This window comes from Oreochromis niloticus, linkage group LG3 (assembly GCF_001858045.2).
Source record: "Oreochromis niloticus isolate F11D_XX linkage group LG3, O_niloticus_UMD_NMBU, whole genome shotgun sequence".
In the NCBI taxonomy this organism is placed as follows: domain Eukaryota; kingdom Metazoa; phylum Chordata; class Actinopteri; order Cichliformes; family Cichlidae; genus Oreochromis; species Oreochromis niloticus.
The window spans coordinates 46,038,933-46,062,997 of NC_031967.2; the positions used below are offsets into that span (position 1 = coordinate 46,038,933).

At 38.7% G+C, this 24,065-nt stretch overlaps 1 protein-coding gene and 2 long non-coding RNA genes across 6 annotated transcripts; 2 read left to right on the forward strand and 1 right to left on the reverse strand.

The window, feature by feature from the left end:
- Nucleotides 1-5,785, forward strand: LOC109199535 (sialoadhesin). Its single transcript, XM_019354886.2, has 6 exons — nucleotides 1-328; nucleotides 1,601-1,864; nucleotides 2,584-2,838; nucleotides 3,232-3,345; nucleotides 3,615-3,680; nucleotides 4,203-5,785. The coding sequence occupies exons 1-6, from the start codon at nucleotides 298-300 to the stop codon at nucleotides 4,262-4,264; spliced, it is 792 nt and encodes a 263-aa protein (XP_019210431.1). The 5' UTR covers nucleotides 1-297; the 3' UTR covers nucleotides 4,265-5,785.
- Nucleotides 5,786-14,014: 8,229 nt separating this feature from the next.
- LOC102077959 (fibrinogen- and Ig-binding protein) lies at nucleotides 14,015-22,671 on the reverse strand. The gene is made up of 16 exons (XR_003219080.1): nucleotides 22,579-22,671; nucleotides 22,225-22,323; nucleotides 21,796-21,987; nucleotides 21,646-21,714; nucleotides 21,384-21,479; nucleotides 20,950-21,048; nucleotides 20,582-20,680; nucleotides 20,151-20,342; nucleotides 20,001-20,069; nucleotides 19,735-19,833; nucleotides 17,993-18,106; nucleotides 17,805-17,891; nucleotides 17,352-17,468; nucleotides 17,153-17,248; nucleotides 16,891-16,986; nucleotides 14,015-15,497 (listed from the first exon to the last, which is right to left on the reverse strand). It is a non-coding gene; the product is annotated as a fibrinogen- and Ig-binding protein (long non-coding RNA).
- On the forward strand, nucleotides 15,629-17,055 carry LOC102077868 (uncharacterized). 4 transcript variants are annotated; one of them, XR_003219083.1, is made up of 4 exons: nucleotides 15,630-15,714; nucleotides 15,789-15,999; nucleotides 16,083-16,200; nucleotides 16,912-17,055. It is a non-coding gene; the product is annotated as an uncharacterized LOC102077868 (long non-coding RNA). The 4 variants fall into 4 exon arrangements; XR_003219084.1 differs by having other exon boundaries at nucleotides 16,083-16,192; nucleotides 16,912-17,022; XR_003219081.1 differs by lacking the exon at nucleotides 16,912-17,055 and having other exon boundaries at nucleotides 15,629-15,714; nucleotides 16,083-16,407.
- Nucleotides 22,672-24,065: the final 1,394 nt, after the last annotated feature.

The following is a 24,065-nucleotide window of genomic DNA, read 5'->3' on the forward strand; positions in this document are numbered from 1 at the left end:
TTGGTTATCACGTGACCAGATGCGTTTGGCACATATTTATTCAAACCACGTTCAAAGAGCAAAGGCAGGACAGAACAAACACACAACAAAGCAAAACAGGACCGCGTTCACATATTTACACACACTTTGACATTTGAGGTGTCATAAAAAGACACATCCTGCACAAACAAGTTTTTAACACATTTAGAACAGGAGATGATTACGGCAGGAAGCTGTGGTCACTGTGACGTTAACAAAAAGTAGAAAGCATGCGGCACCCCCCAGGTTTATCAGCCTGTCTGTCAGTGCACCAGCAGCATGGAGATAGCAACACTGTGTGCTGTTATTGGTGAGTAAAAGTGTGTTGGAGCGCTCTCATTTAGTGCAAAAGCAATAACTGTCTTCTTGTTTATGAGCAGAATCTATATGTATGTGTCATATATGTTTTATGTTATATGTTATGTATATTACATGTTATATTATATATTATATTTTTCAATGGCTCATAAATGTTACTCTGTAGATCATAAATTTTCAGTTATCTTGTTGTTACAACCAGAATTTTATCAATTAAAGATGCACTCGTTGTTGTCTTGAAGCTGCCATGTAATTACAAGGTTGCTACAAGTAACAGCAAAGGAACTAGCAGTGTATTGTTAAGTAACTGCCCAGTAACTTACTGCATGTAACTACTAAGTAACTGCCAGAGTTACAACATGTTTTTTTAATTTGTGTGTTTAGGTTTTTCTTGACCGCTCATTTTAGTTTCGGAGCTGATTGCTAGTCTCAGTTTAGATTTGATCACATTAAGTATTATTGTTTCAAAAGTTGTGTGGGTAAGTATTTGTCAGGGTCAAAAATGTTAAAGTTCAGAAAAAAAATTACAATACAAAAATGTGATTTTTGAATGCAGGTGAGTCACAGTCATGCACACGCAATGCACGCGAATAATCTCAGTAAACCTGCACGTCAAAGCCTATTCAGGCTGGTTGCCATGGCAAATTTGACCAAAAAAAGATTAAGTTTAAAAACATTTCATGTGTATTTTTCTATATTTTAATTTTTTCTTTAAGCACACAATATCCTTCTGTTGGTTTCTTTGTTTTAGGAAAGTTTAACTTCATTTTTTGTTAATTTCCGTTACCTATTATTTTTCCACATTTAATTTCATTTGTTGTTGTTGTTTCTTTTGGGACAAAATGTAAAAAACTCATAACTAATAAAAATCAAAAGTCAGAATTTTATTGTTAAAGGTCAAGGGCAGTCTGTCTTTGCTATTGTGTGATCCCACTAAAGGCATTTAGTTTGATGTGTTGCTCCTCTATATGAGATCGTGGGTGGCACATGAAGCTTCGATTGCATCCAGTCTACGTTTGCTACTGTAGCTCGCTGCAGCCGCTAACCGCATCGCATTGTAAACAGGTAGCCATTCTGCATTAGGCCGGGGTTTCATTACAGCCACATGCTAAACAGACACATTTTAATCCAAATAACATCCGGAGTGAAACAGCATCTAAAGCAGGCGTCTATGCATCGCCCAGCGTTTCATGGTCGCTCCCTTCTGCAAGAGCATTAACAACATAAACTTAAGTTTGCCATCATTCCTCCTTTTGTTTTGCAGCTTCACTCAGAGTCGTTCCCAACAGATCCCAGTTCTTCCAGTATGAGTCCGTCTTCATAAGCTGTGGGCAGCAGGGAAACTCTTCAGAGTGGAGAGTTAAGAGGAACATGTCCTCACACATAAACACAACATGTCCTTCATCCTCAAATGGAACAAATGAATCTCACTGCTTTATCAGTGACCTTTATCCAGCAGACACTGGAGTTTACTGGTGTGAGTCTGCAGCAGGAGAGTGTTTTGATGCCATCACCATCACTGTGGCGGGTGAGCTTTGATCAACAAATCATGAGTTGTAACCAGTAGTGACTCAAAGTAGCTGAAAAGCTTCTACAAGTTTACAGATAACATCATCATGAAGAAGCAGCTCTTTTTGTGCCAAGTAAACAGGATGTTTTAATTCACCACAAAACCAGCAACATTCACCATCTGAAGTTTGATCATATCACACTGAAATCATATAAATTGTATTTAACTCATGCACAGGCCTCAACTGACTCCAGTTATTTGCTGCAATGCCATATGCTGCTTCCGATATGTGAAGCATTTGGTTAAAAGGTTTGTTTCACATTCACGTGTTTTTATACATTTTTATTTGAATTTGGATTTTCCAAACCTTTAACAGAAAAGAATTGGGGTAATTACAGGGGATAACAGATATCTGTTTTAAGAGCACAGGTCACCGTTTACAAATGCAGATAAATGGAAAAAAGTACTAAAAGCTTAGTTGTCAACACAGCTAATGGTTTCTGGTTGCATTTCTGTCAAATACTATATATTATTTCATCTCCACATGGATTGGTTATCTGCAAGATACCCAATCAAGTCTTGCTTACAAAAAAGAAAGAAAGAAAGAAAGAAAAGAAAATAGAATAAAGAAAACAAACAACAAAAAAACCCAACAACTGGTAGATAGAACAAGGATTGCATCAGAAACATAACCCGATGCTGCAAGGGGAGTCTGAACTAAAAGTTTTATGTTTCAGCTGGTTCTGTGATCCTGGAAGGTCCTGCCCATCCTGTGATGGAGGGAGACACTGTGACCCTGCACTGTAGACACAATGCAGACTCATCCTCCAGTTTCACTGCTACATTCTATAAAAATGATGATCTCATTGGGAGCAGCTCTACAGGAAACCTGACCATCCACAGGGTTTCCAAATCAGATGAAGGACTCTACAAGTGTAACATCTCTGGAGTTGGACAATCACCAGACAGCCTGCTGGTGGTTGTTTCTGCAGGTGAGCAGAAAACACTCAGTCTCCTGACTGTCAGTCTCAGGGGTGAGGCGACGTAATTTTTTTTCCCTCTGTATTTATATTGGGACATTATTTTTTATGTAACAACTTTACTTTATCAACTTTACTCTGAACAGCTCTGACAAAAGCTCTGTGGTTGGTCTGGGACATGTCATGTATGTGTAGTTGTATTTTATGTGGATAAAATATGTGAAGCAGTCATGGGAGCTGTTTTTGTTTCGTGTTCCCAATAAAGTTTTTGGCTAGTAAAAGAGCATCCTCCACTTTGTTTATTTCATAATTTACTGTAAATGAGAGACTCATAAATAAAAAGTGAGTAAAGTAAGCCTTGTTTTGTTCACACTGATGATAACCTGGAGTGTTTCTGCTTTGAAGCAGGGGACCATGACCCAGATCACTCTGGCCTGACACACATTCTCCTTCCTGTGGTATGCATCTACCTCTCTGTGGTTTCAGTAATGCTGCTCAGTCTCTGGAAAACCCACGAAGGTCAGCACATGGAAAAATAGCACTGCACTGTAAATGAAAAAACAAATTTACTTTCTTTTTTTCAGGTTTTAAAGAAGTTAATGAAAAAAATGTTTTGTATATTAATGTTTCAAATGTTTGTCATAGTTTCAGTGCCCAGTTTTAGCATACTAAAGGTTCACAATTAACTTTAAACACAGCTGTGCTTTCAGTTTACTTCATCATATCCACCTTAAAAAAATCTCAGGATTTCAGGATTTTAATGCTCTCTGATTTGTTTTTTGCTGCAGGTAAAATCGATCCTTCAGTTGTGCTCTACACTGAAGTCACCACCAAACTAAACTACAACAGAAGAGGTAAACACACTGACACACATCTCAGTATTAATGATGGCAACAATTAATCAGTAGGTTCATTTTTGCACATTTCTCACGTTTTGAATGTAAATCAAAAGAAACCTTTTAGATTTGTGTGAAAAAATAATGATTTCATTAGAAAACAGCACATTCTAGTGTTTAATTTATTATTAAATAAATAAAAATAAAATGGAGAGTGGTACAATTTTGAAACATCTTGATGCATACTCAATCATCCAGGTAAGTAAATCTCCAAAATTTGATTCTGTTCATCTGGACGTAGCATTTTCAGCAGAAAAATGTTTCGTCACTCCAAGTGACTTCTTCAGTCTCAACTGACTATGTCCAGACGAACAGTATCAACTATTGGAGATACAATTTTGAAAGCATCACAAGCCTGCATACAGGAAGTCTCACAGTCTGCACAGACTGTGAGACTGAAGGTGGCATATAAAAGTGTAAGTGTAAGGTGTGAAGAACAGTTTACACTTTTCATGAATTACGTCCTTTTTTCTTCTTCAGGTGAACCACTGAGGAAGAGATCCTCTTTATTCTCTTCTGAGGCTCCAAAGACTCGTCTGTAAATAAATGCCTCACCATGAGCTGACTCACAAAGCCTGAAATCCCTTTTTAAAATTTGTTTTTAAGAAAAACATCACTGAAATACAAATGACAGTTAATAATACCATAGAGTATAAATCATAAATACATTTTTACTGTGATATTTACTCTTTGTACAAATCAAAAAATTGGGAAATGAACTTTTCTGGGTTTATTAACTTATTAACTTATTAAATTAAACAGACAACACTCTCCTGGCAGTTCACTACTTTTACTCATTAGCTCTCATATAAAATATGTCCACAAATGATTCATGTGCCTCTTCAGTGTTCAACATGCTTCCACTACAGACTTCCTTTCGTGTACTTTTTTACATGTTGTGTCTTGTTTTTTATATACAAATCCCCTTAACTGGAGTCCAGATGCAGGATTTGAGTTCCCATTTAAAATATACTGAGAGGTTATTCCAGGTGTTTTTGACTTCAGTGAGTATTACTGACTACACAGTAATCAGCCAATGAGATGATGCTAAAGACAAAATAGGGGCTTGTTTTTGTTTTGTTAAATTGTCCTTTTTTGTATTAGTTTCTTTGTAGTATTATAAAATAAAACATCCTCAGTACAAAATCTTCCCCACAAGATAATATCTGTGTACCACCCTGCCTAATGTCTCTGGAGAGACAGGAATGAAAACAGGAATGAATATTATGCTCACTTACACACACACACACACACACACACACTAGAGTTGGATGTCTCGAGACTGGTCTTGGTCTCGAGACCACTTTTACGTGGTCTTGGTCTTGTCTTGGTCTCGATGGACTTTGGTCTTGTCTTGGTCTCGGATCCCTCGGTGTGGTCTTGGTCTTGCTGTCTCGGTTTTGTTTTCTCAGATCGACATAGTGGTTGGGAGATTTGGAGACAACCATCGGCGGGGGGTGGCTTACTGGGCTTAAGCCCGGGTCATTTTTTCAGAAGCCCGGGGTCTTTTGGAGTGTAATTTGTTTCATAGTTAGATGCCTGACTGACAACTGTATAAAACAAAAGCTACACACAATATTCAAAGCACATAGCGCACAGTTGTAAATTCCCCCTAATTTTGGTATGATCCGAGCTCAGGCACTAGGCGACTGAGCACAGCACTTGCATGTGAGCGAGGGGAGAGAAGCTTCTGCGAGTTTGCTGTAGGAGAAGTGCAGCCAGGCAGACAGAGGAGAGCTTAAGTTTGACCAGAGTAGTAATATACCTGCAGCATTTTTGCCCCCCCACCCCCTGCATTAGGAGCATTTCATATTCTTTAGCGCTCTGAAACACACAGAGGCTAATAGTTTTTAAACAGAATACCACAAACAACAGGTATTCCTTTAGAAATAAACTGTGATACTTCTAAAAAAAACAACAAAAAAAACACATATTCTTTCCTCATCACTAGCCAATTCGCCATTTTATTTAAATATCTGAATTTTCGGAATGATGATCCAAGCGGGACACAGAGGCTGCTAGTTTTAACGCACCAGAATGCAAATATAAATAAAAGCCTGGCTATCCTGAGAGCTAGCTGCAGCGACACCTTTCTTTCAGACGGATGCCTGGATGTGCATTGGAGCCGACTGTGCTACCCGCACACAGCGTTTCCGACCTACGGGCGCTGCTTATACAACAGAGAAAAGCAACAATACAGCGTGTTTCTCTGCTCCAAGACATCGGGGGGCCTTTCACACAGTAAGCATGTCTGTTATACCCAGCGCATAAATGTCTGTATGTCAGCGCTGATTATTCAAACCATGTTTAAAATGTGACACATATGTTGTCCGAAAACAAATCCTCTAAATTTGCAAAGTTACTGATTTAAAAATATATTTTCGAATTTTTAGTTGCATGACAAACATACGATAGACTCTTGAGCGTATTTATTTATATAGCTACATTCACAATGGTACAACCATGCTAAATAAAAGATGCCCAAGCACCAATGCACTCTAATGCAAGCCTCTAAACTGTATGTTTGATAAGTGCATAAAGTGTACCTCTACCTCTATAGCTGAAAACAGTTTGTATCCGCACTCTGAGGGTCTGCTGAATTGTTTTTAATATGGCACTTTTTTACGAACTGCAGATGATGAATTCCTCTTTATTGGACAGTGTCCTTAAGCTATTGTTGCTCATACTTACTGAGTGCCCTAGCTACTTCTTTACTATGTCAGTAAACTTTTCGAAAAGGAAGGTGTTGTAGATTTAAGGAAACATCCTAATTGAAGCAAAGGCAAAAAATTGGAATGAATTTTATGTGACTGTTCATATTAAAGCCAACAACAAGTGAAAATCCAAAACCGTCTCCAATCCTTTGTATTAATGATCTGTGAATGATGACAATACTGAGATGTTGATGTTGATGTTTAGTATCTTGGTTTAAGATCTCACAGTGATAACACTTGTTAAACAGGGCATTACAATTTGTTTTGATAAGATTTGGTCATTAAGTATTGAAATGCACTTTGAAATTTAAACCTGATGATGTTAGTGGACAAATAAATAAATAAATATTCTTTGCATTTTATCCACTGGCTAACTTTAAACCACAAATATGAAGCAAGAGGACAATTGGGACGATTCGAACTCTCCAGGATTAATAAAGATTGACGTCATTCCTTCAAATGGTCTTTGACATGCACTAATCAAAGACTGACGAGCAGGCACAGAACAACTCTGTCATCCCTGAAGCCGAGCCACAAATGATGCGGGCATCCAGAATTTCCCAGAGACTGTGACATACAAAAATACCACAAGAAATCGTATTTAGAGTAACTACATCAGCTGGTAAAGCAATGTCCTCAATGTTGTTTTGAGTTAATAATGATCAGTTGAAACAATGAAAGTGTGCTCAACACTAAACAAACCACCGACACCCCAACACACATGGGGTCAATAATCCAACACAGGGCATCAAACGACCATGAATAAAATACCGTATTTCCCGCACTATAAGGGGCACTTAAAGTCCTTTAATTTTCTTTAAAAAATCGACGGTGCGCCTTATGTATGAATTCTGGCTGTGCTCACTGACCTCTAACCAATGTTATGTGGTACACGGCGCTCAAAAATCTGTCGACGACTTTGGTAAGCTACGAAGCTGCACTGCTTGATGGATTGTCGAAGCATGATGGCTGCTGTAGTCAGGAGCCTTGCGGAGTAATCTGGGTCCAAAACTCCGTCCGCTTCAGGTCCCTGTCACGGTCCTGGGTCATTTGACCCAGTGTTTTGTGTTTATTTTCATTATTATTATTTTGTTGTTGTTATTATTATCCTTTGTTCTAGTTTATGTGTGTTTGGGTTTAGACCTTATGGTTCTTAGAGGTTTGGTTTTGCGCTCTCTCTGTTCTGTCTGTACCGCATCCCTGAGTCCAGTCGTTGCATTTCCTGTTTTACTTTGAAGGTCTGTGTCTGTCGTCAGTGTGTTCTGTTTGTGCTCTACCTGTCTCGTCAGTGTCAGCAGTGTCTCCCAGCTGTTTCTTCTTAGTCCTGTTCACCTCTTGTATTAAGTGTCTGCATCTTCCCCTGGTCGTTGTTGCGTCGGGGAGAACAACTGCAAACCCACATCACTCAGTCATTTTATACCCTGTGTGTACTGATCAAACATCAACATTTTATTCAACACCTCACTGATTTACAAAGAGAAAATATTACATCCAAAGGCTTTACTGACACTATATTTCCTGCTTAATTAAATATAGAATTAATTAAATATAAATTTACATAACTGAAGTGCTCTTATTCAGCTGTTAACAACACATGTGGACCAACGTCAGTAAGGAACCATGCGGGATATTGGTCTCACCTTCAGGAACATTTTGACTTCAAAAACAAAGGACAGCTGAACCTGATGTTTTGTTTTTGTTTTTTTCAGCCATTTGGTCACAAAATAAACTGAACGATGTTTTTATATTTGAATAATATGAAACTAGATGAACAGTGTGAGGATCACCAGAGTAATTCACAATATGACATCTGGAGGTTGTTGAAAGATTAAATTAGGTCCTTGCTCATGGGGCTGGTGAACAGTAATGAGATTCTTGTGAAACTGAAAAAAAGGTATAAAAATTACTGATAACAACTTTTTATGTTTTTTACAGTCTGGTCCTGGGAAAAAAAAAGCTTTAGACAAACCAATACAGTGGGGTAAAAAAGTATTTAGTCAGCTACCAATTGTTCATGTTCTCCCCATAAAAAGATGTGAGAGGGCTGTAATTTTCATCTAAGGTATACTTGAATTATAAATAAAATGAGAAATAAGCAGAGACCTCCCTCTCCCCAGCCACCACCTCCAACTTATCTGGGAAACACCAAAGTGTCCCCAGGTCTGCCGAGAGATATAATCTCTCCCACATGTCCTGGGTCTGCCCCGGGGCCTCCTCCTGGTGGGACATGCCCGGAACACCTCACGCAGGAGGGGTCCAGGAGGCATCCTTGTCAGATGCCCGAAACACCTCAGCTAGCTCCTTTCGATGTGGAGGAGCAGCGGCTCTACTCTGAGCCCCTCCCGGATGACTGAACTTCTCACCCTATCTCTAAGGGAGAGGCCAGCAACCCTTCAGAGGAAGCTCATTTCTGTTGCTTGTATCCGCGATCTCGTTGTTTTGTTCACTACTCACAGCTTGTGACCATAGGTGATGATAGGGACATAGATCGACTGGTAAATTGAGAGTTTCACTTTTACGCTCAGCTCCATCTTCAACACAACAGACTGGTGCAGCGTCCGCATGACTGCAGCCGCAGCACCAATCTGTCTGTCAATCTGCCGCTCCCTTTTCCTGTCACTCATGAACAAGTCCCCGAGATACTTAAACCGCTTCACACTGGAGGCCATCCCCCGAGGAAGCCAACAGAACCACATCATCCGCAAGAAGCAGAGATAAGATCCTGAGACCACCCAAGTAAAAGCCTTCTGCCACTTGGCTACACCTAGAAATTCTGTCCATAAAAATCATGAACAGAATTAGTGACAAAGGGCAGCCCCATAGCGATGGGGTTTTTAGCCCACCGCAATGGGCTAAACACCCCATAATAATTGTTTGTCAGTTTCGTTAAGGACCCATTGATCAAATCCATAATTCTTCTTTAGATTTTTAGAGAACAAGTCTGGGAGACTCTCTTAGGATTAGAGAATAAGCGAGACTAAAAGACACGAGAAGCCAAGCAGGTAAGATAAGCGACAGGGAGATAGAGAAGGAGAAAGTGCGGCCGTCTCTGTCAAGAGCCAAGATAATAATCTCCTCTATTGAGTATCCTCTGCTTCCCTTTCTTCAATGCTCTTTTTTTTCTTCTGTCTTCTTCCCGTCTGTGGCTTTTTAATCAGAGTACAAATGGTTGCAACTGTTCAAAACCCCACAAGGTTAGCAGATCGAAGCGATGGGGAGGGCTGTGAGTACTCAGACTGTGCTCATTGGACACAATACAGATATCTTGGAGAAGCTCACGGCTTTTCAACGGGAAATTGATAGGGCTGGTCATCAGTGATGGGCACTAAGAAAAAATGTAAAATCAGATGTAGTCTGTTTGTACTAACCCAAACAATCACCATCCTCATTTCATGCAGCTCTGGTCCTGGCTCAGCTTCGTCCCCTGGTGAACTCATGACTGCACCCACTCCAGCTTGGTACTGGAGTGGATGATGCTTTCATTCACTCCCTACATTGTTCTCTCACGTGGATACCATTTCTCCAGTGCCTTTAACACCACTCATCCCACAGTCCTAAGGGACAAGCTGGAGAACTCAGGAGAGGACCATCACCTCACAACATGGATACTGGACTACCTCAGCGACCGACCACAGTATGTTGTCTCTACAGGAAAGGGCAGAGCAGGCTGTACCTGCTGTGGATGCTCAGGTCTTTTGGAGTGAAGGGGCAACTACTGATGACCTTCTATGGTGGCCTCAGCCATCTTTTGCGGTGTGCTCTGCTGGATGACCACACACGTGCAGACAGACAGACACACAGACACAATACACCATAGTAGCCTTCTCTTAGTCTCCCTTATGTGCAATATAAGCGATATTTTTTTTTTTGTATATATATGCCTGCATATATTGTGCTATTCTTAGTTAGGGTATTGTCTGTCTTTGTTAATGTTTGTTTATAATGGAGCACTGTAACAAAAAATAATTTCCCGTAACAATCAATAAAGTATTCTGATTCTAATATTACTAAGTGCATTTTTTCTAATGCAACATAGTACTTTATTCCATGTTATAGTGTATGTTATTCTAGTTTATCGTTCTCTATTCTAATGTTTTTCTTCATTTTTGCGGCTCATTACTTTGTACTGTCCACTTTCTGCCGTGACCAAACAAATTTCCCACATGTGGGACTAATAAAGGTTTATCTTATCTCATCTTACCTCTTCTGCAACTGCAACCACATGTGTTGCTCTGCCTGCTGGTGATTAGAAAGAATGCACTTTTAATGCATTTCTGAATTAACTTCACATTTCTAAACCCAGAAGCTATGTCCATTTGTTCTGGATATGTAGTTCATGTGTTTAATAATGCAATGTCAAATGTAATAATGTAATATATGCTTTATTAATTCCATTGGGGAAATAACTCCTCTGCATTTAACCCATTCACTCAGTGAAGCAGTGGGTAGCCACCCATCCAGTGCCCGAGGAGGACGCTACCTTGCTCAGGGGTACCTCAGGGTACCCGTTCAGTGGATTCCAATTTAGTCAATTTATGAATCCCCGTTTAAGAGAAAGATCAACAATTTTAAAAAATAAAATGCATTTGAACTCATAATATTTTCACTTAACAACAACAAGCTGAACTGTAGTGCATTTATTTAACTCAGCAACTCAACAAAACAATTATACGTTTCCTCAGATGATTAAAAACTCAAACACAATGATCTGACTGTAAATGTGTAATTTTTCTAAATACCCATTTTATACACTTTGACATGGCACACATGGCATTAGTCTCACCACCACTGAGACCAATGTTCTCTTCTTTGTGACAGTATGGTTCTTGGACATCAGTTATAAATATTCTGTCACAGCCTTTTAAGTTCCAAAACACAAAAATAGCCCCCCAAGTGGGTGGCAATGGGTGATTTATTTTAGAACACACCTCCAACTTCATTCTTAAAAATTATATGGCATTTATTTAGTGGAAAAATATAAACAAAAACCAACACAATAATCCCTTACAACTTAAACATCAATGAAAGTAAAGTAAATCTGATTTCACAAATTCAAAAAGTGGCCAAAAAACCATTTTAAACCCTCCCGTTGTCCCATGTGACATTTGGCAAACAAAACACATTTCCACCAGACCCACACAGTGTGCTCTTAATCCCTTATTTAATGGGAGGGCCCAAAAGTTAACAAACTAATCACTTTTCTAAAAACTTTTCCAAGAGTGAAATTAATTACAAATTTACATAACAAAACTAGGTAAGTATATTTTTTACTGTTTTATAGAAAAAACAAAAATGAATACAAGTTACGAATCATAAACATTCAACAAAAATGAACATATTCCATTGAGAAATATGGAATATGGGATTGTTAAGATGATTTTTAGTATCATTTAGTATCATTTGCTTGAAAAACTTCAGGGCTGTTGTGATTTTAGGTATTTGGTCAGAAACTGAAACGTGCATTTAAATTTTAACCTGATTAAAGTAGATGAAAATTAGGGGGTAACCGAAGCTATCAAAGAATTCAACTGCATCAGACCAAAGACTGGCCAACAGACCAAAACTTTCACTGACAGGACAATACTACCAACACAGCTAAAAACAATGTCGACATGCAGAACTATTCCCAAGACATTAGGTAAATCCTGAAAAAAAAGCCCTGTGTTTAATACAGATTAAATAGTGACCATAAAGTTATTAAGAAAGTGTTTACTAAAGTCATAAATTAATTAAACTTAATTGCTCCCTCCTCACTTTTAGAAACTGATAACTTTTTGCAGTATGATTATCCAAATGTGCAGTTGTATATTGTGTCTAAACATGTCCCCTTTGGTCTTGTTTGTCCAAAGGACATTGAGATATTTTGTGCTCTTGTTCGTTTTAGCAAGAAGATACTTTCTTCTTTCAACCCTTCCAAATACAGGAAGTGATACTTGCTTATTCATTTAGTAATATACAGTGGCTTGCAAAAGTATTCGGCCCCCTTGAACTTTTCCACATTTTGTCACATTACAGCCACAAACATGAATCACTTTTATTGGAATTCCACGTGAAAGACCAATACAAAGTGGTGTACACGTGAGAAGTGGAACGAAAATCATACATGTTTCCAAACATTTTTTACAAATAAATAACTGAAAAGTGGGGTGTGCGTAATTATTCAGCCCCCTGAGTCAATACTTTGTAGAACCACCTTTTGCTGCAGTTACAGCTGCCAGTCTTTTAGGGTATGTCTCTACCAGCTTTGCACATCTACAGACTGAAATCCTTGCCCATTCTTCTTTGCAAAACAGCTCCAGCTCAGTCAGATTAGATGGACAGCGTTTGTGAACAGCAGTTTTCGGATCTTGCCACAGATTCTCGATTGGATTTAGACACCACACAGGTCAGGGATAAAGTTATTGAGAAATTTAAAGCAGGCTTAGGCTCCAAAAAGATTCCCCACGCCTTGAACATCCCACAGAGCACTGTTCAAGTCATCATTCAGAAATGGAAGGAGTATTGCACAACTGTAAACCTACCAAGACAAGGCCATCCACCTAAACTCACAGGCCGAACAAGGAGAGCGCTGATCAGAAATGCAGCCAAGAGGCCCATGGTGACTCTGGACGAGCTGCAGAGATCTACAGCTCAGGTGGGGGAATCTGTCCATAGGACAACTATTAGTCGTGCACTGCACAAAGTTGGCCTTTATGGAAGAGTGGCAAGAAGAAAGCCATTGTTAACAGAAAACCATAAGAAGTCCTGTTTGCAGTTTGCCACAAGCCATGTGGGGGACACAGCAAACATGTGGAAGAAGGTGCTCTGGTCAGATGAGACCAAAATGGAACTTTTTGGCCAAAATGCAAAACGCTATGTGTGGCGGAAAACTAACACTGCACATCACTCTGAACACACCATCCCCACTGTCAAATATGGTGGTGGCAGCATCATGCTCTGGGGGTGCTTCTCTTCAGCAGGGACAGGGAAGCTGGTCAGAGTTGATGGGAAGATGGATGGAGCCAAATACAGGGCAATCTTGGAAGAAAACCTCTTGGAGTCTGCAAAAGACTTGAGACTGGGGCGGAGGTTCACCTTCCAGCAGGACAACGACCCTAAACATAAAGCCAGGGCAACAATGGAACGGTTTAAAACAAAACATATCCATGTGTTAGAATGGCCCAGTCAAAGTCCAGATCTAAATCCAATCGAGAATCTGTGGCAAGATCTGAAAACTGCTGTTCACAAACACTGTCCATCTAATCTGACTGAGCTGGAGCTGTTTTGCAAAGAAGAATGGGCAAGAATTTCAGTCTGTAGATGTGCAAAGCTGGTAGAGACATACCCTAAAAGACTGGCAGCTGTAACTGCAGCAAAAGGTGGTTCTACAAAGTATTGACTCAGGGGGCTGAATAATTACGCACACCCCACTTTGCAGTTATTTATTTGTAAAAAAATGTTTGGAATCATGTATGATTTTCGTTCCACTTCTCACGTGTACACCACTTTGTATTGGTCTTTCACGTGGAATTCCAATAACATTGATTCATGTTTGTGGCTGTAATGTGACAAAATGTGGAAAAGTTCAAGGGGGGCGAATACTTTTGCAAGCCACTGTATGTCATTTTACACAATCTGACCTAAGTGAGTTTGCTTGCATATCCTCGGGGGACAATTGTATAATTTTATTAACACATAGCCGAATGCTCCATAACTGCATTGGACCAAAGACCGACTAACACAACAACTTTTATAAATGTTGTGACACTTTGTGATGATCCGTTTTCTGCACCTGGATGATAGTGACTCTGTAATTTCCTATGGAAACATTAAGGATGTACTTTTCAAAGGACTGAATGGGGATCTGTTAAAACTTTATTTTCACAACTGTCTATGTTCCCTCATCAGACAATTTAACTTTCAAGATTTTTAGTGAAATGTTTCCATTTTTCAGATCCTGACAACAGGGACATTCTTCTGTCAAAGGACAGATGTGTTTCAGCCCACCATGTCACACAAGGATAAAATCTGGGGTCTAGGTGAGGCCTAAAGTGTGCCACAGTGAACAGCAATCAGTTCAACTGCTGCTTGAACTGTACCAGTGACCTTGGCCTGAAGAGAACATGGTTTTATTTGGTAACTGAAGTTGTATTTGGGAGCAAAGAATCAGATAGATTTGTGGTAAACAGACAAACAGGTGCACTGTGTGTGCACTGTACCATCAACTGGTTATTACTAGGAAACACACTTTTTTCAAGAAATAATTTTCCAGGGAAACAAAGTTGGTATGAAAGACAGGGATCAGGCCTTAGGACAAACGATGTGCAAATGCTCTTTCAAAGATAAGGTACATTTCTGTTCTAACAGTTTCAGCAGAAGAAACCTACTTATCAAGAGCTATAAAAATGAAAGGTAAATAGTCCAAACTGAACAGAAAATAATCTTAACAAAGAATATTAAATACATATCCAATCTTTCAGCTATAAAACAATAATAATAATATTAATAATAATAATAATACAGAGTCACACAGTCAGAATAGTTTCATATGTGACTGTTACATTAATATAATAATTAGTGAATGAGGCACAAAACTAAATGTGAGTATGATAAAGGCCAGTGGCATTTAAGTAAACATATACGTGAAACATCAGAAATTAAAGTACAAACATCTGCATTGAAATCCTCCTGCTGTCACAGTATTACATTACTGCATAGATTGTCCAATAATACAAATTCACAGTAAGAAAAAACTGTAGCCTTTAACAATTCTGAAATTGATTCAATAAACAATTATGTAACAGAAATATTGAATTACTGACATCAAATATTTATAAAGCTCACTGTGTGTGTGTGTGTGTGTGTGTGTGTGTGTGTGTGTGTGTGTGTGTGTAAGGCATTCAAACAGAGATCAGTTAAATAAAATTCAGGGGACGTTTTTTTTGCCCGTGACATCATTATTTGTAACTGTACTTTATTAATTGTCCGGAGCGTTAGTTGGTTCTGTTGGCACCAAATGTTCATCTCCAGAGATGTCACATTCTTTCACAGCCTCCTCGGGGTCTTCTTTGGCTTTTTGTAACTAAAGCAAAGAATTAAATTAATGCACACAATAAGAACCATTTTGTCATGGTCTGGGTGTGTGGCTGTAAAATTCCACTGAAGGTCTGGATCTCCCTGGTATCCACCCATGAACAGGGCCTACTGCCTCCCTCACCTGAAGCTGATTGAGGCAATCAGGTTGGAGATTTAAGCTGCTTGCTGACACTGCTTCCTCGCCAGTTCGTCAACTACCCTATGTTGGTAACCAGGCCTCACGCTTCATGTCTATGATTCTCAAGTGCTCTACTAACCTTGCAATCTTGTGTTCTAGTTACTCCTGAAAATTCCATCACACTGAACAACTCATCTGGGAAATCTGGTTAACCCGCCTGCTTCCAGAATCATCTCTTTGCCTCACCTACCTGCCCTCCTGCCCTCCTACTACCATGGGATCTTCACTGCTCAGGACAGCTGTCACACACCACCAAACCCACCTGGACCGCACCACCTCTCCTTCAACGCTTCCATCTCCCACCTGCACAGTAAGACGAAGATTTTCATAGCTTCCACCCACTCCAGAACCCCTCCTTGGCTACCGCTCTAACACTGCTCTCCTCTCTTCCAGTACGTACCTAATCACCAGCCAGCTGCCGTTGCTTTCTTGGACCTGTCCCCTTGCTTATCCCTCTCCCCTGGCCAAGACCCTCACGCCCCATGTGTCAAGCCTTAAGTCAAGTACTATTGTAAACATCATTTTTTTGTGCTAGTCAATGAACCTTTCCTCAGCCTCTGCTTTGGGTTTTCTGCACGTGGGTTTGATTTTTGGTACTCGGCCTCCGGCTGTTTTGTGACACACTTTTACCTTTGCAGTGCGACCCTCTGAAATGTTCAGTGTGGTGTTTCATTTTTTTGGTATGAATCTGAAAAGTCATAGCTTACACTAAGCTTTCTCTGCTTTCTCTGCTTCAATTACTGTATCCTTTTTTGTTGTAGTTGTAATAACAATATCTTATCTTTGGTGCTCACAAAGACACAGCAGTGTAATTATTGAAAACACCTTTGTGATTATAGCCCACAATGCATAATGTAATAATTCCAGCCCAGCTGGCTAAAACAGCACAGCTTCCACTATTTCTTTATCCTTTAATGGCAGCTTTATACTGATTTGAACAGAAGTAGGTGTGGCTTCTGTACCTGGTACAACATGATAGGTGTATTACCTCTCAGTGAATCATACAGAATGGAAAAAAAAAAACAGTTTAAAACTGTCTCAAGCATAAGCTTTTGGCTCACACATATTACTTGTACATGCAATAACGTCGTTATCTAAAACATTGGCCATCCTTAAAATGAGCATGGAGCATTAATACATAAAATGATTCATAATAACAAAAATAGGAAAATAGAAAAGATCTTTAAAAGTGGGCACATACCTGGTTTATCTTGTTTTCCAGCTCCTGTTTCAGGGACTTTACATCTTCCTCAACCTCCTTCCTCCTCTGCTTTTCGGCCCGAATCTTCTTCTTGAACTGGAAGAGAAGAAAGAAAGAAAACACATTTATATACATGTAAATGTAAATTTAAAACTAAAATAAATTTGATTAATCTTGTGTTGAACATTTGTGGTGAGATTTTGTTTCACTTCCCTCCTGTGTGGAGAGTGTTTTTCAAAGAGCAGATGATAAACTCACTGACCTCCTCCTTGTATCTTTCTTTTAGTTCACTCAGCTGTCTCTCAGACTTTTGGCTCACCTCTGTGAGAGACTCAAACTGACACTTGGACTCTTGTAGCTGACAAACAAAGAAATATGACATTTTGAACAAATTGTAAAGCCTTGAAAAAACACACAAAGATTATGGTGGATATGTAGATCTTTATATAATGAATACGCACCTCTTTGTTTTTATTCTCCAATTCATCCTTCAGAGTCTGCACAGTCTTCTCAGCTTCCTCTCTGCTCTGCTGTTCATCCTTCAGCTGCTGCTGGACTTCACTTACCTTGTCTTCAAGCTGGGAGGAAAGAGGAGAATGTAAGTCTTTGAAAATGATTAGAGAAGATGAGACATGTCCTGATTTACATTTTATTTATTTTTTTGTTAAAATTTGGATTTGCGATTTGGAAAAAAGCAATAATACTAAAATTCATTATTTTAGCATTTGTGTCTCTTGGTTATTATTTTTCATTATTTTTCATTATTTTAGCATTATAGCTAAAATACATTATTTGTCTGATGCAATGTTACATTACAGCTAATGTCTGAATAAAACTGAATAAAATAGGTTTCTATAACTGTGTTTGAGTTAACATCATATGAAAAATTAATACATTAAAATCAAGGAATTAACCTTCTCGTTTTGGGCCTCAAGCTCCTTCTTCAGGGAATTCAGGTCTTCCTTATTTCGCTGCTTCTCTTCATTGAGTGTGTTTTTAAACTGGAAGGAAAGGATGATCAAAATGAAACAAACAGGTCAGCTATCCCCACCCTTTGGTCACGTATGTATCATTAGGCTAAAAAGGGGGGATTTCCACATACCTGTTTCCACATCATCCTGATCTCTGTATTCTTCTCCTCCAGCAGATTTTGAGTTTTCTTCAGCTCATCAATAGTCTGACTTGTGTCCTCGTGATCAGCTGATGGCTGATGGATCTATAAATCACACAAACAAATGAGATTTTTAAACTAAGACACATCATGTTTTTGTAAATCTAAATTGAGACACAGAGTAGCAAATCATTTATTTTAACCCATTGTGCCAATTAATCACATTCATGAATCTTTCAGACATGTTTCAGCTGTTGTAGGCTTTTGAGACATGAGACAAAACTACAGGGACAAATGATAACGAATAAGAACAATTACTGGAACAAATGTAATTAACACAAATATCAGTGATAACTTGTGTCAGCTCTAGAGCAGCAGCTGAACCCCATTAATGTTAGAACACTGAGTGGATATGATATCAAACATGAAAGAGACAAATATGAGATGAACTCATGGAATGAAACTAAAGGAAATAAACTTTTTTTCGCTGGTTTCCAGCTCTTTCTTCAGCATCTGCATATCATTATCTCTCATTTTCAACTCTGCATCCATCTTTTCAATGACTTTCAGTGAATCATCAGGGTCACAAGAGAGAGAAGACTACAACAGACAAGCCAAGAGACACAAATCAGGATAAAACGTGTGTTTAGATAAATCTTATCAAAGCAGCATTTTCCACTGTAAGTAGTTTACAATCACAGTTATGTAAATATTTAATATATGTAATTGAAAAATAGCCAGCAAGGCCTTAGTTTTATATCATCACTCATAATTATTTACAGTTACAAAAGTAGGACGGCTTAAAAATGTTTAAAAACATTTGAATTTTGCCCATAACTGCTGACTGTGTCACACTGTGATGTGTCATGTGGCTTCCTTATTAGTTAAAAAGAATAATAAAACAAAACATAATGAATGAATTCAATGAGTTTCAAACTGAAATTAGTTGGACTATCTATAGATACAGAAAAACTTAAAATGAAGGTAATAACTTTTCTGTCCTGAAGATGCTCCTCAGCGTCCTCCCTCCTCTGCTGCTGTGCACCCTGGAGCTTCCACTCAAACCTGCCCACTCTGTCTATCACCTCATTGTTGCTCTCCAGCCTTGTCCTCACTTTAACATCCACCTTCCTCTGCTCCTCACCCAGAAGCCGCTGCTGTGCTGTAGCTACTTCCTGATTTAGCTCAAAATCTGTTAACATTTTAATGTTAAAATCACTTTTTGCTTCTCTTCAAAACACAGGTTTGGTGGAATGGTCCATCAGCAATTATTACTTACACCTCACAAAGTTACAATAGCCAAGTCTTTGCAGGAGAAACATTTTCTACCTTTATTAACTATCAGGTAAAACATATCTGAAAATAAACCTCATATAAACTAAATATAAAAGGATAAGTGCCAATTAATAAACTGTAGAGTGAAGACATCCTCCTCATTTTCTTTGGCCTGCAGTGTCGTCTTCAGGTTATCCAGCTCTTTTTCCATCGACTGATTTTTTTTTTTGTAAGAGATCAGCTACTGATCAAATACAGCTGTGCACCCTCAGTTTGTTAGAGACTTTTTTTATATTGTTAAAAGACGACGTTTCCTTCTAACCATCACCATGTGCTCACCAACTGTTTACTTTATCTCCTGACATCCAAATGTAGTTCTTTAAAAAGTACTATATCATGGTTGTCCTGAGTTAGTGTAATATAAGGTCATGTGTGCTGTAAGAGGTGATGTTTCTTACTTTGTTCCTCGTGGTGACAGCAAGGCCGAGGTTCAGCTGTGAAGAGGCCTCCTGCTTTTCTTTAAGCGTGTCAGGTGTCATCACCTCAGTTTTATCCAACTAACAAACAGAAGCACAGCTGAGAGGATCAATTATTTATTCATTTAGGTTAGTAAACAGCTAAGCATGGACTAGATGACAACTGGGGAAACATCTGAGCTGGTTTCATGCATTTAGACCACTTCATTCATGCTCTCCAGCCTTTTCTTCAGTGTCTGCATCCTCACCTCATCGTTCCCCCTGCGCTGCTCCTCACCCTGCAGCTGCTGCTGTGCTACAGCTACTTCCTCATCCACCTGAGTATAGAGAATAAATGTTAGAGCTTTGAAAATAAAGTTTCAAAATTTTGGAAGATGTAATTTGCCAATGTTACTCACAACATGGTTTGGTGAGTTATTCTCCAGTGTCTGCAGGTTCTTCTCATCTCCTTCCTCAGTCTGGTGTTCATCACTGAGCTTCAGGGCTGCAGCTTCTTTTTCTTTGGCTTCAAGCTTCCACTTCAGGATCTGCAAGTCTTTGTCATTTGACTGATCTTTACCATGAAGTAGTTCTTCTACTTTGTCCTCCAGCTGAAATATAAATTGAGAAACACACTGTGTTAATAAGCAGGACATTAAAAGGAGAGATTAATACAAAAAGAAAACAAATCTGTGACTATTTTTCTTTGTATAGTGTATAATACTGAGGTCAGAAGTCTTGACATTTCTCTGTTATGATTTGGTACATTATATAAGAGTCAGGTGAATCAAACAGCCCTGACATTATGTGTGCATGTGTTCCAGAAGAGTGTATGTTTGTGTGTGTTTACCTTCTGCACCCTGCTGATGGCGAGCTCAAACTTTAGTTGTGAAAAAGACTCAGGGATTTCATTAATGAGGTAATTTCTCAGCCATTTAAATGTCTCCAGCTACCAAACACAAACACAGTTAAGTTAGCAGTGTAGCTTATACTTGGCCTCAAACTTGTAGTCATCAGCAATGATGACTGTGACTTTACAAAGTTAGACTAGCCAAATGAAGCATAAGTCTGTGCAGGGGACACATTTTTTCTAAGTTGCTTTCAGGTTAAACATAGATACCTGAAATCTGATATATCTGAAAATAAAAATAAACCTCATATAAACTAAATATAAAAGGATAAATGCCAATGTATAAAAAGTGAAGTGAAGAAATCAACCTCTTTTTCTTTGGCCTGCAGCGTCCTCTTCAGGTTATCCAGCTCGGTTTCCATCGACTGATTTTTACCACTGAAAAACTGATCAACTGTGTCCTCCAGCTGAAAACAGAAAATTGTTTGAAATGAGTGACGATCATATAAAAACACTTGAAGCAGGATTTTTTTTCCTTGATTTTAAAACAGAAAGTAAGACAAAGATCAGCTACTGATCAAATATGGCTGTGCTTCCTCAGCGTGCCTCAGTTTTAAAACACAACTTTTCCTTCTAAACATCACCGAGTGCTCACTGAAGGGGTAACTGTTTAATTTATCTAATGACATTCAAATGTGGTTCAAACCACCATAAGGTGGCAGATGTCATGATTTGGTGTAATATAAATAAAATTATCAAATTAATTGTGTCCATGTGTGCTGTAAGAGGGGATGTTACGTACTTTATTTATCCTGGTGACAGCAAGGGCGAGCTTCAGTGATGAAGTCTTCTGCTTTTTCTTAAGCATGTCAGGTGTCATCTCCTCATTTTTCTCCAACTAACAGACAAATGCACGGCTGAGAGGATTAATATTCCACTCATTTGGGTTAGCCAAGACCTGAGCATAGACTAGATAATAACTGGGGAAACATCTGAGCTGGTTTCATGCATTTAGACACTTCATTCATGCTCTCCACACTTTTCTTCAGTGTCTGCATCCTCACCTCATCATCCGCCCTGCGCTGCTCCTCACCCTGCAGCTGCTGCTGTGCTACAGCTACTTCTTCATCCACCTGAGATTAGAGAATAAATTTTAGAGCTTTGAAAATAAAGTTTCAAAATTTTGGAAGATGTAATTTGCCAATGTTACTCACAACATGGTTTGGTGAGTTATTCTCCAGAGTCTGCAGGTTCTTCTCATCTCCTTCCTCAGTCTGGTGTTCATCACTGAGCTTCAGGGCTGCAGCTTCTTTTTCTTTGGCTTCAAGCTTCCACTTCAGGATCTGCAAGTCTTTGTCATTTGACTGATCTTTACCATGAAGTAGTTCTTCTACTTTGTCCTCCAGCTGAAATATAAATTGAGAAACACACTGTGTTAATAAGCAGGACATTAAAAGGAGAGATTAATACAAAAAGAAAACAAATCTGTGACTATTTTTCTTTGTATAGTGTATAATACTGGGGTCAGAAGTCTTGACATTTCTGTTATTATTTGGTATATTATATAAGAGTCAGGTGAATCAAACAGCCCTGACATTATGTGTGCATGTCTTATATGAGAGTGTATGTTTGTGTGTGCATACCTTCTGCACCCTGCTGATGGCGAGCTCAAACTTTAGTTGTGAAAAAGACTCAGGGATTTCATTAATGAGGTAATTTCTCAGCCATTTAAATGTCTCCAGCTAACAAACACAAACACAGTTAAGTTAGCAGTGTAGCTTATACTTGGCCTCAAACTTGTAGTCATCAGCAATGATGATTGTAATTTTACAAAGTTAGAATAGCCAAATGAAGCATAAGTCTGTGCAGGGGACACATTTTTCTAAGTTCCTATCAGGTTAAATACAGATATCTGAAATCTGATATATCTGAAAATAAACCTCATATAAACTAAATATAAAAGAATTGCCAATAATAAACAGAGTGAAGAAATCAACCTCTTTTTCTTTGGCCTGCAGCGTCCTCTTCAGGTTATCCAGCTCGGTTTCCATCGACTGATTTTTACCACTGAAAAACTGATCAACTGTGTCTTCTAACTGGAAAAAGAAAAGTGTTTGAAATGGGTGACGATCATATAAAAACATTTGAAGCAGTTTTTTTCCCCTTGATTTTAAAACATAAAGTAAGACAAAGATCAGCTACTGATCAAATATGGCTGTGCTTCCTCAGCGTGCCTCCGTTGAAGGTTTTATTTTTAAAAGACAACTTTTCCTTCTAAACATCACCGAGTGCTCACTGAAGGGGTAACTGTTTAACTTATCTAATGACATTCAAATGTGGTTACTTAAAAACCACCATAAGGTGGCAGATGTCATGATTTGGTGTAATATGAATAAAATTATAAAATTAATTGTGTCCATGTGTGCTGTAAGAGGGGATGTTACGTACTTTATTTATCCTGGTGACAGCAAGGGCGAGCTTCAGTGATGAAGTCTTCTGCTTTTTCTTAAGCATGTCAGGTGTCATCTCCTCATTTTTCTCCAACTAACAAACAAAAGTACAGCTGAGAATACAAATACTCCACTCATTTGGGTTAGCTAAGACCTGAGCATAGACTAGATAATAACTGGGGAAACATCTGAGCTGGTTTTGTGCATGCAAAGCTGTCTGAGTCAAACACACCTCCTCCTTTGGTGTATTGATCTCCACACTCTGCTTCTCTGGTTCAGGTTTGGTCTTCTTTAAAACCTCATCTGACTTTGAGAGCTGCAGCCGAAAGTCAGTGTAAGTCAGCCAGCAGCATGATTGTTTGGTGATATGAACAATATAAAGTTGCTTTATCGTTTGTTATTCTGTTCCATAATTTAGCAGTGTTACCGTTAGGTTTTTAAATTAAAAAGAAAAAAGAATTTAAAATTTTATGATAACATTTAAGAATTAAAGACTAAAGTAAAGTAACGTAAGCAAAGAGTTTAACCTCAGCGTTGTCGGTCTTCACATCTTTGTTTGGTGTCTGCAGGTTTTCATTCCCTTCATTCTGATCCTCGACCATCCGGACTTCAGCTTTTACATCTTGACTCTGAGTGTCAGACTGTTTTAAAAGTAAAAATGCAACAAAAAAAAATCTGAATTTTAGAGGTTTTAATTTCTCTTCCACTTCTGTTGGCGTAAATCATATTTAAGTTTTTACTGGGAGTTACTGTAAACTGACACCAAATATGAACATTACTGGAATAAAAAATGATGCCTTGTGAAGAGGATAAATAATTACAAACTCAATGTACCTCATTCCCCTCAATCTCATTTGCCTTCAGAGTCTCTGCCTTAATCTTCTTCTCAACTTCCTGCTTCTCGTGCTCTTCATCCTTCTGACTCTGAGCTTTTCTGACTTCGGACTGGAGAGAGAGATGAGAAATAAAAAACGTTAAAGTAGTGAAGCACACCATTTAACAGGTCTCCGGGCAGTTTGGCTCAGCAAATCTTT